At 41.9% G+C, this 18,010-nt stretch overlaps 3 protein-coding genes and 1 long non-coding RNA gene across 5 annotated transcripts in view; 1 reads left to right on the top strand and 3 right to left on the bottom strand.

Moving 5' to 3' along the window:
* The window catches only part of lrp6 (low density lipoprotein receptor-related protein 6), a 39,354-nt gene extending 38,985 nt beyond the window's left edge, over positions 1-369 (bottom strand). For both annotated transcript variants that reach the window (XM_056367635.1, XM_056367636.1), the window contains exon 1: positions 40-369. In XM_056367635.1, the coding sequence (XP_056223610.1) occupies positions 40-94 (55 nt within the window). In that variant the 5' untranslated portion in view covers positions 95-369. The remainder of the gene's footprint in view (positions 1-39) is intronic.
* A 1,751-nt stretch (positions 370-2,120) lies between these two features.
* Positions 2,121-10,004, bottom strand: mansc1 (MANSC domain containing 1). Its single transcript, XM_056367648.1, has 5 exons — positions 9,864-10,004; positions 8,336-8,421; positions 7,277-7,604; positions 5,827-5,967; positions 2,121-5,361 (listed from the first exon to the last, which is right to left on the bottom strand). The coding sequence occupies exons 3-5, from the start codon at positions 7,524-7,526 to the stop codon at positions 4,217-4,219; spliced, it is 1,536 nt and encodes a 511-aa protein (XP_056223623.1). The 5' UTR covers positions 7,527-7,604; positions 8,336-8,421; positions 9,864-10,004; the 3' UTR covers positions 2,121-4,216.
* Positions 10,005-10,010: 6 nt separating this feature from the next.
* Positions 10,011-13,316, top strand: LOC130163452 (uncharacterized). Its single transcript, XR_008826474.1, has 2 exons — positions 10,011-10,202; positions 12,721-13,316. It is a non-coding gene; the product is annotated as an uncharacterized LOC130163452 (long non-coding RNA).
* On the bottom strand, positions 10,632-14,321 carry c22h11orf98 (chromosome 22 C11orf98 homolog). The gene is made up of 4 exons (XM_056367659.1): positions 14,185-14,321; positions 12,707-12,831; positions 12,517-12,614; positions 10,632-11,842 (listed from the first exon to the last, which is right to left on the bottom strand). The coding sequence occupies exons 1-4, from the start codon at positions 14,221-14,223 to the stop codon at positions 11,718-11,720; spliced, it is 387 nt and encodes a 128-aa protein (XP_056223634.1). The 5' UTR covers positions 14,224-14,321; the 3' UTR covers positions 10,632-11,717.
* Positions 14,322-18,010: the final 3,689 nt, after the last annotated feature.

Raw genomic sequence — 18,010 nt, 5'->3', positions numbered from 1 at the left:
GAACCCGGAGCTAAAAGGCGGATTTAAACACAAACTCACCTCGTATGAGAAAACAAAAACTACACAACAACAGACTCCGCAGCACGACACCCATCTTTCTCCCGTTTCTTGGCCCTGCCGCCGCTCTCTCCTCAGCGCCGGCCTCCCATCGCTGCGGCCGCGTCTTCGGCCCAAAAAATGCGGATTTAAGAACAATATTCTGGTTGTGGTTCGGCTGCGGTGCGACTCAAATGATCCCCGCTTCCATCCCGGCTGGCTGGCTGCTTGCTAACTGCGTTGGATCAACTCTCGGTGTCTCACATTGTCCTGCAGGAGATCCGTCGTCTCCTTCCGCTGTGAGGAAGCTGCTCCCCCCGCCTCCTCCGCCTCCTCCTCCTGCTCCACTCTTCCTCCTCCTCCTCCTCCTCCTCCTCCTTCACTCCTCCTCCTCCTCCTCGGCTCCGCTGCTTTCTATTGTTGTTCTGATTTCATGCTCTCAAGCCAAAGATAATGTTACGACACGCTAAACGCCCAAAAGCTGCCCACACGGTGAACCGCTGCCGGACCAGGAGGAAACACGTCCCGGGTCCCGGAGGAGGGAACCGGTGTGTTGTGGTGCAGCAGGAGCCGAACTTCAGCTTCTACACTCACATTCCTGCGGGACTAGTTTATCACAGTCAGAGTTTACCACAGCAGCAGAGTCACACACACACACGCGCGCACGCACACACACGCACACACAGCAGGAGACACTACAACACGGTTCACACCTTTCACTCTCTCTGCGGCAGAAACAGGAAACTGACACAAACAAACTTCCACAACAAACACAAGCCAGAAAAACTTTGGTTAAAAAGTCTGAATCCTGCGGATAAAGTCAGACTTCACTTCAAACATGAGAATCTGGAGGAAATCCACACACATTCCTCTGATACTGAGAGAAAACAAACAAGAAAACATCTGGATTGATGTTAACTTTTAAAGAGAACAGTAAAAAAAAAAAAACAACTGAATTTTGATTTAAAATCTAACAGTAAAATTGTTTGATTTAAATGATTCATCTGAGAATTTTGAGAAAAAAAAACAAGGTAAATCAACATTTAAGAAATTTAAGAAAAATCACTGAAGCTAAACTTGTAGATTACAGTTCAAAATTCCTTAACCTGGAATATAACTAATGATAACATGAATGAAATACATTAAAAAACTCTTAATTTTGACTCAAAGTGATATTTAGACAGAGATCAAAAAAGAAGGAAAAAGCATAATGTATTCTGGAGAAAACAATAAAAAGCTGTGGAGGGATTCAATTCACAACTTTGATCAAAACTACAAACAAAAATAATCTGACAATAAAATTCGTTTTAAGTGATTAATCTGAGAATTTCAAGATAAAAGTCTAAATTCTGAGGCAAAACAACGTAAATCAAAATTTAAGATTTAAAAAAAAAATATGATTTAATGAAAATATGTGTGTAATGTTTGAAGAAACTCAATTAAATTTGTATATTAATTAAAATGTTGATGAAAACTGATGTTAAAAGGTATATAACAAGTTTCCTTTCTGAATTAAGAGATTCACACATTCATTGTTAAAAATTGGCAAAAATTGTTGAAAATTTTGCTGAAAAGTCTGAATTTTGATAAAGTTGGTAACTCTGAGGTGAAACTCACATTTTTGAGAAAAAACCTTCAGACTTTTCTGAATCTTGCAGGAGAATCAATAAAACCAGATTAAAGGTAGAAAGTTCGATCAAAATAAATTCAATTTTTAGACAAATTGAATCTATTTTTTTCACAGAAATTTCATATTAATGTCCAAACTGAAATATTTTCTCTTCACATCGTCCCTGATCAATATCCTTCACAGGTGAATGAAGATGATACAGTTCTTAGTTGTACTCTGCATTTTTACATCTTTAAAACTTGATTTAAATGTTTCTTTCATAGATGAAATCCATGATAAATCACTGGCTTTTCTCCATAAGTGATTTAAACAATAACAAAGCCTGATTTCAGCAGATTCATGCAGCTGATGATAATTTACTGTCGTCACAAACTAAATCCCGGCGTTTATTTTTAGCTTTTTCCCGCTCTTCATAAATTTGTTTTCATCACAAAACACAGAATCAAAGACGACACACTTTCAAAAATCACATTTTTTTTTTAATCCTTACAAGAACAAAACATCAAATTCCAAACTTATGCAAAAGCATCACTTCACAAAACGAGACCAAACTATCACCATCCATGGAGTTAATCAGACAGAGTAGAAACCAAAGCAAGAGAAGTGAAAACAAGTCGCCAGTCTTCAGGTCAGTGTCTGCAGGAAGTTCATCAGGCTGCTGCTGCCACCTGGTGGTCAACTGATGCTGCAGCAACGTCCTTCCATCTGCCCCCCCCCAACCCCCCAAATACACTGACATCCAATACAAATGTAGTTATTATAGGAAAATAGTGCGCAGCCAGTGTACTCTTACCTATGAAAAACAATCTAATATTGTAAAAGAAGCAGATCACATTTATCAAAAACCGCAGGATACAGTAGTGCATCGATTCTCAGAGGATTGCATCAATCGTTTATATTTTTATCGTAAGTGAAACAAGAGAAACGTGGAGAAAATACAAAATCAACACAGTGAGAGTGAGTCCGACATCTAGACTGAGTTGGTGATTTAAGAAGCAATCACAGGCTCGTATGGCTGAAGCATGTGGAAGTAAAAAGACATGCAGGTGTACGTCTTATACACAAAGAGTCGACAACCCCCCCCCCCTCCCCTCCCCCCATGGCGAAAAGGCCTCGACACCAGACGGCCGAATGTACAGATCTGTGTCCGCTCATACAATCCAGCTCTGCTCCACGGGAACGCTTCACAGGCTTCCTGAGTTTCGGGGAATAAAAATATTGCTGTTGGTTCTTTGTTTTTCCGTCGCCAGCTGAAGTTTCTACAGTCAACAGGACAAGAAGAAGAAATGATCTGCAGGAGGTGGTTTCACCAGGTGAGGACAGGTAGGTCTGTTCTCAGCTTTGAAGCAGAACAAGTGAAAGGCAGGAATAAACGTCAGTGAGTGAAACCAAAGAGTCAGAATTATGAGAAAAGCTCAGACTTCAGTCTCTGAGTCAAAGTCCTGAAACATGATTTTTTTTTTAGTAAAAGTAAAATCTCTGAGAATGTGGTTCAAATCTCAGAAACTGGAAAACATAAAGTTTATTTTAGATTCAGAGAATTTTAAATGTTCTATGAAGTAAAAGAGACTAAAAATGAAAACAATCCTGTCTTGTCGTGGACACAAGATAAAAATATAATTCAGAGAAGAAGTAAGTTCTCTGAAAAGATTATGGTTCAAATTTAGGAAAAAATCTAAAGTCTGAGGATAAAGTTTATTAAAGTCAAAATTCTTATCGACTAAATTATTGAGAAATGTTAATATTGAAAAGAAAATAGAAATCCAGAAAGAAAAACAAAATCCTGATTTGTGAACACAAAATAAAAAAGTCTTTCGGGACCTTCGAGCCTCGTACGAACCGGAGAAGAAGAAAAATCATCTCTGAGAAAACGTCAGAATTCTGAGAAAGTGAGAAATAAAAGTCGGTTTTTACCTCAGACAGTCAGAATCATGAGGAAATCATAATTCTGTGGATTTAGTCAAATGAAAATGAGTTTCACTCTTTGTGTTTTCCGTCAGTCACTCATCAGACATGACGAGACTTACTGAGAATACGAGCGGGTGATGAGACATGAACATGATATAAACCATGTGATTATATTCATTACTGTTGTAGTTATTCTTTCTTTAATGATGTATTTGGATTTCTCTGCTCTTTCCTTTGCTGGAGCAGGAAAAGCAGGAAAAGCAGGTAAATTCTCTGCCATTAAACACACGGAGCTTCTGTATTAAATATCATGTTCATGAACAAAGAATCTCATTAATAACTAATCACTTTGTGTGATGGAGGATTTTTATTCACATCACCCACTCCTATTAAATAACTGCACAGGTCAAAGGTCAAAGTCTTGTTCAATCATATTTTAGGCTGATAAACGTAACGTATTGAAACGTAATAAACTGAAGAGCTGTGTGGTTACGTCTGACCAATCAGAATCCAGTATTCTCTGTGGTCACGGTTCAGCGCCTCTTTAACAGAGTGAAGCAGACATTCGATTATTGTGTAACTCAAGAGACGAACATGATAATTGTCCCTCTGAGCTTCCGTCCTGAAAGTCAAAGTCCGTCCTCAGACCTCGTAGTGCAGGTCGTTCAGCTCCAGTCTCGTGTAATGGCGTCTGTCGAAGGACTCCATCGCCTTACGTCCGCCCACGGCCAGGGCCAGCGTGAGCACGGCGAGCCCCAGCACCATGAACGCCACCACGCCGCTCTTCACCGCCCCCCGAGCGGCTACCGCCTTCCCCCGGCCGACACTCGAGTTCTGGAGGGCGTGGTCGGACTGGAGGACACCTTTGGGGACGATGACCAAACTCGCTGCGGGAGTCGTCCTCACGGTGGGCGGCTCAGTGGTGGTGGTGGTTGTAGTGGTGGTGGTGGGAGGAGGAGGAGGGGCAGTAGTGGTAGGAACGGTTGTAGGGGGAGGGGTGGAGGGGGAGGTGGTGGTTTTAAGAGCAGTCGTGGTCGTGGACGTGGTCGTGGTGGCGGTCGTGGTGGTGGTGGCGGTCGTGGTGGGAACAGTGGTGGGAACAGTGGTGGGAACAGTGGTGGTTGTGGTGGTTGTGGTGGGTTCAGTACTCGGCTGTGGTTTGTCAGTAGTTCTATGTTCAGCCTCTTTTCCCGCCGTTACAACAGGAAGTGATGTCGTGGGGCTGAGAGTGGGCGGGAAGGTGGCGGTGGTGGTGGCGGCAGTCGTGGTGGTGGTGCTGACAGGATGTGGTTTTCCTTTCTTGGCAGTTTTGTTTTGCTTCTTGCTGGGTTTGTTTGTCTTCTTCATGGTGATGGAGGTGAAGGTGGGAGCTGTTGTTGTCGTTGTTGTTGTTGTTTCTGTTGTTGTTGTTGTTGTTGCTGCTGTAGTTGTTGGTGCTGCTGTAGTTGTTGGTGCTGCTGTTGTTGTGGTGGTGGTGGGTGATGGTGTTATCGCAGGCATCGTGGCGATGATGATGATGGGTGGAGGTGCTGTCGTGGTGGCTGGAGCATGTGTGGTGGTGGTTGTTGTTGTGGTGGTGGGCTGTGTGGTTGTTGTGGTTGTTGTGGTTGTTGTGGTTGTTGTTGTTGTTGTTGTGGTTGGTGGTGGTGGTGGCGTTGTTGTACTCTGTGTGGTGGTTGTGGTTGTTGTGGTGGTTGCAGGTGTGGTTGGTGCCAGAGCGGTGGTGGAGATGGTTTCTTTTGTGGTTGTCGTGGTGACAGGTCTCACTGTGGTTGGATGAATCAACCCTGCACAAGACAGAAGACAGATTTAAGAAAAACTGAACTACTGACTGAATGAATGAATGAATGAATGAATGACTAACTAACTAACTAACTAACTAACTAACTAACTAACTAACTAAAAGACTAACTAACTATCTTACCAACCAACTAACTAACTGACTAACTAACTACTATCTAACTGACTGACTGACTAACTAATTGACCAACTAACTAACTGACTGACTGAATAACTACTCACTGACCAATTTACTAACTAACTAACTAATTGACCGACTAGCTACTAACTAATTGACCAGCTAACTAGCTGACCAACAGAGTAACTGACTAACTAACTAACTAAAAACCATCTCAGTGTAGTTTCACATCTCCTCTCTCTGGAGCTCTAGTAACGACAGGTCGGTGAGCCAATCAGAAGAGAGGAGGCTCTGAGTCTCTCGGCCAATCAGGAGAGAGGCTGTGGGTGTGTACCTTTGTAGATGTCGTAGGTGTTGGTGCCGTCCGGAGCCTTCATCAGAGGACAGTCCTGCTCCGTGGGACAGTGGAACAGGAGGCAGTTGTCCTCGCCGCTGCGTCTGATGGCGGTGAAGACGGCCATGTTGCACTTGGCTCCTTCACAAACACAGAAACAAGGTGAATCATTCAGATGAAGTGACTCGGACTGAGTGAGAACGACTTCTCTTTCTTGTGAACATCATTTACAGTATCAATCAATACCTGTCACTTTATTTCAGTATGTTTCATCTGCCCGTCTTAATGAAGTAAAACCACCAGCTCAGACTGTGACTGATGGAAGAACAATGGAAACTCTTTGAACTCCAGGAACTTTATTAACCCAGAAACACGGTTCACACTTTGAACAGCTCACAAGACTCTGAATTACATTTTACATTTTGTGCTCTTTATTATATTTATTATATTATCAGCATGTAAAAAAGTGACTGCACTCAGGAGTTTGAAGGAAAATACTATATTGACAAAATACGGTATTTAAAAGTAAAATTACACAATCTGCTGAATGACCCTTTAAGGTTTCATATTATTATATATTTATGATTTAGAATATTGGACTATAGGATCATTATTATTATTATTATTATTATTGCTGCATTAACATGTAGCAGCATTTTAATCTTGAGGCTGGTCCAGATGTTGTGGATGTAAATGAACCTTCAAAGTAAAATCAGGTAAAGATTGTGTGGAGTTTCCCTCTCAGACGTGCAGTAGAAGATTAAAGTAGCATAAAATGGAAATAAATGAGTGAAGTACAAATACCATAAGATCATGCTGAAGTGCAGTTCGGGATTAAATCTGTTCAACGACGTCACATCAGGAGATTATTAATTATTTCTGTCTGAAATCAGTTTTAGTCTAAAAGAAACACGGTGACGTCTGATCTCACGTTCACTTTATGGTCAAACATGCGTCTGATTTTACAACCTGACCATGTTTTACCTGCGGAGATCCAGAGAGTTGAAAATACCTGCGTGATGTTCTTAGAAATGAAAAGTGATTTCTGTGTAAAGCTGTGTCAGTCTCTGAGTCTGACCCACTTCACCTCCTCACAACACGGAGCTGCAGCTCCCGCAGGACGAAGCTGACGGAGCTGCAGCTCCTGCAGGACGAAGCTGACGGAGCTGCAGCTCCCGCAGGACGAAGCTGACGGAGGTGCAGCTCCTGCAGGACGAAGCTGACGGAGCTGCAGCTCCTGCAGGACGAAGCTGACGGAGCTGCAGCGCTGGAAGTTTATGGTTGTGTTTATGTATTATTAGTTTTAATATCAGCTGCAGGAGGGCCGACAAATCATTTGCAAATCAGAACAATTTTGGTGAAAGATGTGATTAAAATGTTTTGTTTTAAAATGTTTAAAACCTCCTTCCACCCCGACCGTCAGATCCAGTCTTCCCTGTGAGTGTCTCACCTGGTTTGACTTCCTCTGAGCAGCAGGTGAGGACACAGTCCCTGTCAGACCGGACCGCCCGTCCCTCCATCAGCGCCCCCGGTCTGTTCAGGGCCAGTCTGACGTTGACTCTGGCGCTCTGGTGCTGTCTGGAGAAACAAGTCTCTGGTTCCACGGCGCTCACGGGAAGCAAGGTCAGCAGTATCACAGCGACGGCGGCGGCGAGCAGCTGGAGCGTCCGCGAGGCTGGACTGGACTCTGGAGGAAACATGGCTGCAGCAGATCCACAGTCTCTGATCAGAAACGCCTCAGTGTCCACAGGAGGAGAGCAGAGATCCACACGAATGACCTGCACATGGACAGAACATTAACACGGAGACAGATGTGGAGGGCACGTCTGCAGCAGGACAGATGTTTCTGAGTCGACTTACAGAAGTAAAAACTCTTAAATGTCTCTGTGTTCAGGTGCAGGACGGACGCCTGCTGTGACCGACTGATTACAGACAACAAAACAAGTCAATAATCAGACAGTCAGTTCACTCTGATTAAACTTAATGAGACAGAAAAAGACAAAAATAAAAACGTCTCCAGCCTCAAACTCGGAGTCTAAAAACTTAAAGTTAAAAAAACACGTTTCCAAACAACAAACATGATGAAGACTTTATTTTGGACTTTATCTTTAAACCGTCATGAGTGGGTCTCACTGACGGCTCACTGTAGTGTCACCACTGATCTTCTCTATCTGTCCCTCAGTCCCTGACGTCTCTCAGCGACAACAATAGAACAAAAGGAACAGAATTAGAAACTGATCTGTGGAGTAAAAGTGGAAATCTAAAAACAGAAGCGGCTCCTTCAGGAGACGCTTCTGTTTTTAGATTTCCACTTTCACTGAAGGTGAACGAGGTCAGTCCTGATTTTACACACTGAAGAGAAACTTGTTTAAATTCTGTTTTTAGTTTCATATTAAACCATGAAAGTTCGGAATCGAGCAGGAAATAAACGTCTGTTGGATTCAGACTCTGTTGTAGCTTCAGATTTCATATAGAAACCTGGACGTGTTGTTTTAGAGCAGAGACTCACCGGGCCGACAGTGTGAACCGTCCTCCATCAGATGCTCAGCAGCTCTTTGGGTCCACAGTCCAAGGAGCAGGACTTTAGCCCGTCTCCTGGAGGGACAGGGAGGCGTCAGTTCACCTTATCTCCACCCACTATCACTGGAACCACGTTACACCGTGGCTCTTAGACCTCAGCACGGACATTATGTCAGTCAACAGTAAATAATAATAATGATAAACTTTACATTAAAGTGCTTTATATGAGAAAAACCACATTAAAACACTTCAGCACTACAGTTAAACATGATCTGTCAAAAGAATACAGATACATAAAATCCTTAAAATACAATCAAATAAAACACAACAACAAAATAAAATAACAACAGTAATTCAAACCAATAAAGCCTTAGAAAGAGTGGTTTGACATAGAGGTCTTAACTCAAGGTCTACGCACTAGTTTTTTCTTGAGATTTCAACCACATCTCACAGACTTTCTGTGGAAGCTGAACCGAGGAAGACTGTAAGAAGAGGTGAGAGCTCAGGAAAAAGATGGTAAGTGGACGTTTATTTAAGATTTATTCAGGCAAGTTAATATTTCTGTTGTAGTAACACATTCTGACAGAATATATGTTGAAACTAATTATGTTAATTACTTTAATTAAAAATATTACACCATATCAGATGATTCTCTAAAGTATTTATATATTTCAGATTGATATTTATAATATTTTATAGCCTATAAATAATATTTGAAATCCTCTTATTGTTTCTTTAAGTCTAAAAACTTCTGCTTCGGCTTCTCACCTTCATAAAACCGGGCGAACGTGTCGGTGTCGGTGTCGCCAACAGGCGAACTGGAGGCGAAGTGAAGATTAACGGACGCACGGAGCGAAGAAAATTTCGATTTCGTCTGTGCGAACACGAGGCGAAGTCGCGTCCGCAGAATGTGATTGAGACTGAGGGAAGAACTTCGCCCTGAGTAGTTCCGTCATGGAGACATGAGAACGGAAGAGAACCAGGTCCGGGAGATGGAATTTCTCGCTAACAAACGACAAACGTCGCCGCGGTCGCGTCGCTATATCGTTAGCTTGTTAGCCGTTTGTGGCTAATAAGAACTTCTGTGGGCGAAAGCGAAGCTAGAAAAACCGCTTCGCGTTTCAGTGTGAACGCACCGGGCACCGAGTCCGTGGGGACCGTTAGCTGAAGGCCGTGAAGCGACGTCAATAAGCTACATGTCAAACCCGGTGATAATAAACAGCTAACAGCAGCTAACGGCAGCTAACGGCTGCTAACGGCAGCTAACGGCAGCTAACGGCTGCTAACGGCAGCTAACGGCTGCTAACGGCTGCTAACGGCTGCTAACGGCTGCCTTTGTGTAACTGTTCGCTTCTCGCTTCGTCCATGTAGCACCTGCCGAACAAACATGTCGCTGCACTGGTTTTAATGGAGCTAATGTTACTGGGTAATTCAGCCTAAACTGGGACACAGATCTGCGCGGTGTGATGTGGGTTAAACCCGGGTTTTATTTTCCCTCCACAGCTCCACGTCTTTACCTTTCTCTTCACCGAGGACGCAGATTAACTCGGCGCGGCATCCATCATCCATCCGTCGGTCGGTCGGCGGTCAGAGGAGTCGGTGTCGGACTGGAAACCGGGAGCCACCGGCAGCAATCTCTATCAAACCAGTCAGTCCCAGTAAGAGAAAGAGAAAGCTTCACCCATCCCGAGAGGTCATGTTCATTAAAATAATAATTAAAAAAGAAAAAAAAAAAAGAGAACCAAGTGCTGACACGATTCAGATTCCCCCAGATGAAGCGGTGTTTTTCCGGTTTAAATGCGGGATGATGAAGCGCTGTCCTCCGTCACCCACGGTCACATTTACGGGAGAAAACGGTGAGTGTCGGCGGCATGTCGGAGAGAGATGAACCCCGTCAGCAGCTTCTGGTTTCTGAGGCTCCGGGATGATGAACTACATTACATGATGGCTGGTGCGGAAGATCTGCTTCTCTCCGGAGTCTGACCCATTTTAGTCTTTGTCCTCTGGTGGGGGGGGGGGGGGGGGGGGGGGGGGGCTGCATCCCAAAATCAGTCTCCAACACTGTCTAATTATTACCAATAATGAGCTTTAGAATAAATTCACATGATCATAAAATCCTCTAAAATTTCTCCTTAGAAGCTTTAAATAAAAACCCCTGTTATAAGGAATTTATAGGCAGGTTCATCAATAATTGAAGATACTGAACATGAACAACACGTTTGAAAGAAAAGCTTTTCTCCCCCGCTTCAATTCACAGAAACTGTTACAGACATTTAATAAGACTGTTTTAAACCAGAGATAAATACTTTACTTTATTAAAGCCCTGCAGGTGCGACACATATAGAAGCTCATTAACACCAAGAATAGAACAAACATGACACAAGTCAAAATGATGAAATATTAGGTCAAAGGTTTGACTATGTTTCAAATGTACAGAAGCCTGTTTCGGCCAAGAAAAAAAGATATATATATGCTGAAAAATAATAATAGTAATGAGATACAAGTAACATTTGTGATAACATTTTGATGTACTAGGTGAAAAGTCTGAGCTTCACAAAGTCAAAAATAAAGTTTTCAAATCTATATCTGCAGGAAGCATGACATGCACAACTCTGTGTGACGACTTTCACATAAAGTCGTCATTATGCCAACAAATGTCTGTATGGAAGCACAAGTCTGCCAGGAACTTGCTGATTCCCAAACTTTAACTCTAAACATCCGCAGTTAAAAAAACCCTCAGCTCTGAGCAGATCTCTGGAGCTGACAGCTGATTCTGCTCTGAGACCACAGGAAGGTTTGCTTCTGGAGAAATGGAACATTTTCCACTCATTCATTTTCAGATTGGTGCAGTTTTATGCACAAAACAACTTTTCATGTTGATCACCTCAAAAGATGTCGGTCAATTTGGGTCATTTTCTGCCTCCTTACTTAAAAAGTCGACATTATGAAATAATATCTATTAATAGGTCAAAATAATTAAATTCCAAGCCAAAATTATAGGATAAAAAGACTAAATTTGACTTCTCTTATAAATTTGACTGGTTCTGACCTGAAAAACAAACATTTTGACTTTTGTTCTTTTATCTTCTCGTTATTTATTTTTCTTTTGGCAGAAATGGGCTTCCATACATCCATGTAACTCTCAGACTCTTTGTTCCAGGAATTGTTTTTAAAATCTCACCTTGACTGACTCCAACAGGTGCAGACAGATTTTCATCCCTCTGGACACAAACTGTGAAAATCACAACTTTACCTTCAGAAACCAGTCAATCATATTTGAGCAGTCCATTCACAATCAGCTGTGTCCTAATTGTCCACTGGAATAAAAGACAGGACACTGCCTCACATCAACAGATAACTCTGTCTTCTCTTTAGTCCATATCGGCCATCTCTACGTCCCCCTGCGATCCAGCTGCCTTCTTCTTCTTCTTCTTCTTCTTCGTGGTCGGAGCTGAGGATGAGTCCTGTTTCTTGGGAGGTGGAGCTGCAGGTTCAACTGACGAAAGAAACATTTTACAGTTTTAATATCTCAGAAAAATCTGGTTTAAAAACTCTGAACTATCTCAACATCTCTGTCCATTTAATAGTTTTATTTTTAGCCATTTGAAAATTAAAAATGTTTGACTAATTAAACTATAATGAAATGTCCATATAGAACCAAGTGAAACAAAAGTCGCTGAACCCTTCGTTCTTTTATTTTGTTAATATTTTACGTGTCGACAAAATAAGAGTCGATCCTCCTGGACATGGCTGATAGCAGTCTGACAGACGAGGTTTTGTTTCTCCACCTTCTGCTTTAAAATCCTCCAGGTGTGTCACCTTGAAATCAGGGACACACCTGGCCAGGTGATAGTTTCACCTTTTTCTTCTTTACAAACTCTTGTGTAATATCTTCAGTGTGTTTGGGATCATTGTCATGTTGGAAATTTCTTCTCCTGCCGAGCTTCTTGAGACTTAGCTCCCTTTTTGTTCAGTATTTGGGTACAAACTTGCATTAACAGTCACATCTATCAATATCATCATTTTTAAATAAAATATAGTTTATAGATTCTGAAAACTCTTTAAGAACAGTAGGGGAGTAAGGACAGGAGGACTGATCACTCACACCATCAGCATCTTCACATGGCTAACCCCATGTGTTCTGGTGTGAATGGAGATGTCGTCATTTACCTTCCATACCGGCTTTCTCCTGCTGCATGTGCTGCAGCTGCTTCAGCAGCTTCCGTTTCTTCTTTCCAGACAGAGTGATGTTCGCTCTCGGACTCGACCTGGAGAGGAGAAAAATGCAGATTTTAAACAATGTTTTTAATCAATAGTCGGCCATGTTAGGTTTCAGTGTGTGCAGGTGATGATCACTGACTTTCTCTTCTTCAGGTGATGGAGGGTGATGAGACCCTGATCTACCACGGCTCCGACTATCTGATGTTTCTTCCTCTTCTCTCGACTCAGGACTCGTCGCCGCTTGAAAAGCTTCTTCCCCAACTCCTGCAAAGAAACGACAGAGACCACTGATGTTCTCTGGGTGATAACAGTTCACAGAAAAACTATGTGTCAGCTCCTACACTTCAAGTCACTGCAACAGTAAACAGGTTTTCTACTGCACTGGAAACAAAAAAACTTCATCTTGTAATGTGACCCTGAGTCCAGCAGACTGATAACACCACAGGAAACGATCCATAGACCCAGTTTATCTCTCGAGTCAAAGATAAGCATCAATCTTTCTGGAAAACACTTACAACTGCTCTGAAGGGATTTCCAAGAATCTCAAAGACTAAGCTAGACAGACTAGACGGATAAGATTTAAAATACTTTTATTGTGTAGAACAAGGAGGGCGATACAGACAAATTTAACTAAAAACTGAGCCATTATTATGGAAATCAGTGTGTTGTTTATTGAATGATATAATGGCCTCACATGGTTTTTGTTTTACAAAAATAAAACAGACAAAAGTCTAAAAACTGAATCCAGATCATTGAATCTGAACTTTGTTTCTTCCTCTTTCCCATGAATCATCTGATGACCTCTTACCTTTATCTGGTGACCCTTAGTTTAGTCCAGCAGACTAAACTAAGTGTATATGACGTAGTTAAAGCAGCTCCACCTGGAGCAGCTACAACAGCAAAATGCTGCTGAGGGTTTGTACATTTCACATCACTCCAGTTAAAAACAGATTACGTGACTAATATTATATTTTACATTATATATTAAAACATTTGATGCATTGAAATTGTTGATTTCCTTTACACTTATTACTATAAAATTATGCTTAGAATAAAAAATACAATCATCATTTAATTTGATTTTTTAAAAAACGCTTGTATTTTACGTTCTGACCAGTAGGTGTCGCTCTGCTAACACGCAGCATATAGACATGAAGCTTTCTCTCTACCTGTAAATGTGTTTCATGAAGCTTCATCTCACCATCTCTAACTTTACCTACACGAAGCAGCTGACACTTCTGTGCATTTACTTTGGCAGGAATTTGAATGCAGTACTTTTACTTGTAATATTTTATTAGTATTTTTACACTGAAGTATTTGTACTTAAACTTCAGTATTACTACTTTTACTTCGTACTTGTTGCAGCTCTGCTTGTGTACTGAGGTGATCTGACTGTCTTAGATACATAATGAATAACAAACACGTTAATTATCTTAAAAGCTGTACGTTAATAACGATGACGTTACACACAGTGTTTACACTAGCCGTCCAAGCTAGCTGCTAACCGTCTCCTCGTGTATGTTTAGCTCAGGTAAATCAAACAGAACGTGCAGTTAGAGCGTCTTCTTTTCCCGCGCTTTGTCTCCTAATCGTTGATATTGAACAAGGTTTTCTTACAGTTTTCGGTCTGTTGATTTTCCCTCCTGGAGGAGACATGCTGCTGCTCTCACGTGGACACGCGCACGCTTCTTCTTCTGCGATTTAAATCACCGACACACTTTCAGTAAGGACGGATCTGTACTGCCGCCATCATCTTCTTCTTCGGCTTTTTTTTTAATGGCGGTGGTAACCAACGTTTAGGCGCATTACTGCCACCTGCTGGATAGATAGATAGATAGATAGATAGATAGATAGATAGAGATAGATAGATAGATAGATAGATAGATAGATAGATAGATAGATAGATAGATAGATAGATAGATAGATAGATATATAGATAGATAGATAGATATAGATATAGATAGATAGATAGATAGATAGATAGATAGATAGATATATAGATATATAGATAGATAGATAGATATAGATATAGATAGATAGATAGAGAGATAGATAGATAGATAGATAGATAGATAGATAGATAGATAGATAGATAGATAGATAGATAGATAGATAGATAGATAGATATATAGATAGATAGATAGATAGATAGATATATAGATAGATAGATAGATAGATAGATATAGATAGATAGATGCTAAGTGCTATAACATAAGAGGCACACACTGGAGCTCGGGGGATGTGAGGTGTGGACTGGTCTGGACCTGGTCTCAGCTGGTCTAGATGTGTGTTTTTTGTGTTTTCATAAATAGAACAAAAGTTTCACAGATCTGAATCTGTGTTTGAAACCTCCGGAATGTAAAAATAAAGGATGGTTATGTAGCAGAGCAGCTATGCTGAGGTCATGCCTCTGATCCTGGATCAGCTGCTGATGTAAACTGTGTGGATGTTTCCCACGCTGACGGCTGATGGATTTCCCTGCTGCAGAGACCCAGGGGGAATATTGAGGACTTTTGACTCATTTCTCTCTGCAGCCTCCAAACTGAAACTCTGAGGACTGACCGGATTATAACAGCCTGTCTGTGTGTTTCTGCACATCTGGGCCCTCCGCTCTCGCTGTTCGGGATCTCCGTCCACCGCAGCAGCTCAGATTCAGCCATAACAATAAAAGGATTCGACACTGTAATTGGCTCATTTTTCCTCCCTCCAGATAAATGTCATCCGGACTGAACTCCACTCAGGGAACAAACTCCGGTCCAGAAATCCTAAACAGAACCTACGACAGCGTTAACGATCTCTGACACAACATGAATGGACTCACGTTGGTTGAGTTCCTCCGAGAGTCTGGGATCAGTTTTACATGTCGGTGAAGTTTTGTTTTGGGCAGGATTCTTGGTGATTATTCATGCTCTTTTATTTGAGCTTTGGAGGAGTTTCAACTTTTCCTTTGATTTTAAGCCAGTCTGGAAATTAGGCCAAATGTTTTCAGGTTTTTTTTAAAGCTTCTTTCTCATCTGAACAAGAAAAGAGTTTCTGTGAGTTTTCAGACTCTCAGACTCTGCTGCTGACAAATCTGCTTCCAACTAAAAATGTGCCTCCTGTGTTCCCATTAGATTGAGAAAATATTAGTTACATCGCTGTAAAACAAAATCTAAAGCAACGTATCAGATTTAATTTTGATGTTGGGGAGGCTTGAGCCACTGTGGGCTGAGAGTCAGCTCTGGTTAGCAGCGCTCAAGACATGGTTGTTCAACCAGTGTCGGTACCCAGAGGTCTGGCGTGAGTCCAGTGGCATGACCGGCACAAGACAAGTCGTCATCATTTGGCTCTCATGAAGACTTGTCACAGCAAATTGCTATCCGTAATGGATTTGGCTCCTGACGCAACCTGGGTTTAGGGAGCCAGGGATTGAACCGCCAATCTTAGGATCAGCAGTCAACCTGCTCTGCCCCCTGAGCCATGGTCACTCATGGTGACCCATGACCACCATGACCTCTACCTCCAGGCCCCTTCACACAGTGTGATTCTCTGCTGTTTGAGACGTAAGTTGACTCACGTCTCAAACGACCAAATCTGTCGTCCTCAGTCCAAAAAGGCGGTTCAAGATCCACTGACAACTGATTTGGAGACCAAAGACTAAATTCAGAAATTTAGATTTAAATTCTCACAGTGTGTCTGCTGCTACGACCAACAATTACAAACCAACCACAGACAACAAAGACGCCACTACAAACCTCTCAGTCTACTCAGTAATGAAACACAGTGGACCTTCCCACCATGACACAAACACCTTGAAGATATTAGCACCACTCCTCCACACCCACGTGTATTTCACTTGTTTCGGGAACTTTCTGAGACTTTACAGAAACGTTCTCTTCCAGTTGGATCTTCAGTCTTTGTCCAGCTGACTCACCAGTTATCTCTCTCTCTCTCTGTCTCTGTCTGGCTCTCAGTGTTATTAATGTTTGTTTTGGCTGGTTGGATGTTGAAGCTGCTGCTGCTTGAATCCTAACATTAACACCGTCAACACCATCAACACCATCAACACCATCAACACCGTCATCTCCGGCGCTCGGCTCCTTCCCCTCGATGTCTCTCAGCTCTCCGACCTGCTGCCAAACCAAACTTGTCCTGTTGTGAAGCTGCAGCGGTGGCAATTATTTTAATGGCTGTTAGCGAAGCCAAATCCCTCTGAACTCATTCTTCAGCCCGGAGCTGTTGATCATCTCTAACTGAATTCTGGGTGGAATTTATGATGACAGGTGGTAATTTGTTGACAGTTTTGCTCTATTGAGTGGAAAGTTGTAATTTTCTTTCCTGCTGTATGTGCAGAAGTCCAAAAAAAAGCTGCCGTGGAGGGTTTGAAATACAGGAGAATGAACACCCAGCTGATGTGGAGAGTTGATGGTGAATAGACAGAATACAGGAGCGATGAAAACCTGCAGATGAAGACAATATGGTGGTTTCTTGAGGGACTTTTGGTCCGTATGACCTTTATTTTACCAGGACTTGGTAAAAGGGTCAACCCCATGCTTAATGAATGTCCTGAGGTTCCACAATGGGGGCATTTGATTGGGCCTGGTTCCCCCTCACAGTTTATAATAACCACTAGGTACAGTTAGGTTAGTTAATAGTAGTGAGTAGTTTTGTTTTAGTGTGTCCGACACTTAAATACCACAAATATTTTATGAAGTATTATGTTTATACATTTGTATGTGGAGTGGCTTTAAAGGATATCATAATGGGATGGGGTTAGTCATTTTATTGCGTCCACAGATGACTGATGCTCTAACATTACTGGCTGAAAAGAAATCTGCTGAGTGATGTGTTTCAGTCTGTGTTGGAAACATGTTTCAGTCCAGCTTTCGGTTTTTGATCGTCTGTCAGTGGAAACTTTCAGAGTGCTGGTGTGTCGAGCTGCTTGTTTCTGAACCAGCATGACTCAGCCTGGTGGAACCTCACTCATTTAATGTGAAGAAGAAAGAGGCAGAGTTTCTGTTTAAAGTCACAGAGGAACTGAGAGAATCTGCTGAGGGTCGAGGTCTGTGAGCAAATCCATATCAGTATTGTCATAAAAGTTACTGGAAGTTGGAATGAATTACTTTTTCAGTATATTTGTTCTGGCCAGAGGGTTTTTACAAGGAGTTTACAAGGAGTTATGAAGGGGGTGTGAAGGGTCCTGATGAGGGTTGAGACGATGACAGGACCTCAGCTATCTACAGTCACAACCAAGGTAACTAAAGAGTCACTAAAACGTCTCTTGCATTGATTATTTTCATTGCCTTTTTTATATCTGAGATGTCTGAGACCAAAAATGATGATTCAGTTCCTGGCACAGACAATATGAAATGACAAATACATGATAATGTCGCTCTGTGACTGCTAGATTTGAAAATAGTCATCTGTTTGCTAACATGCTAGCAATAACATCCAATGTATAGAA

This window comes from Seriola aureovittata, chromosome 22, assembly GCF_021018895.1.
Source record: "Seriola aureovittata isolate HTS-2021-v1 ecotype China chromosome 22, ASM2101889v1, whole genome shotgun sequence".
NCBI lineage: Eukaryota > Metazoa > Chordata > Actinopteri > Carangiformes > Carangidae > Seriola > Seriola aureovittata.
This window is presented reverse-complemented; position numbering and strand designations above follow the sequence as displayed.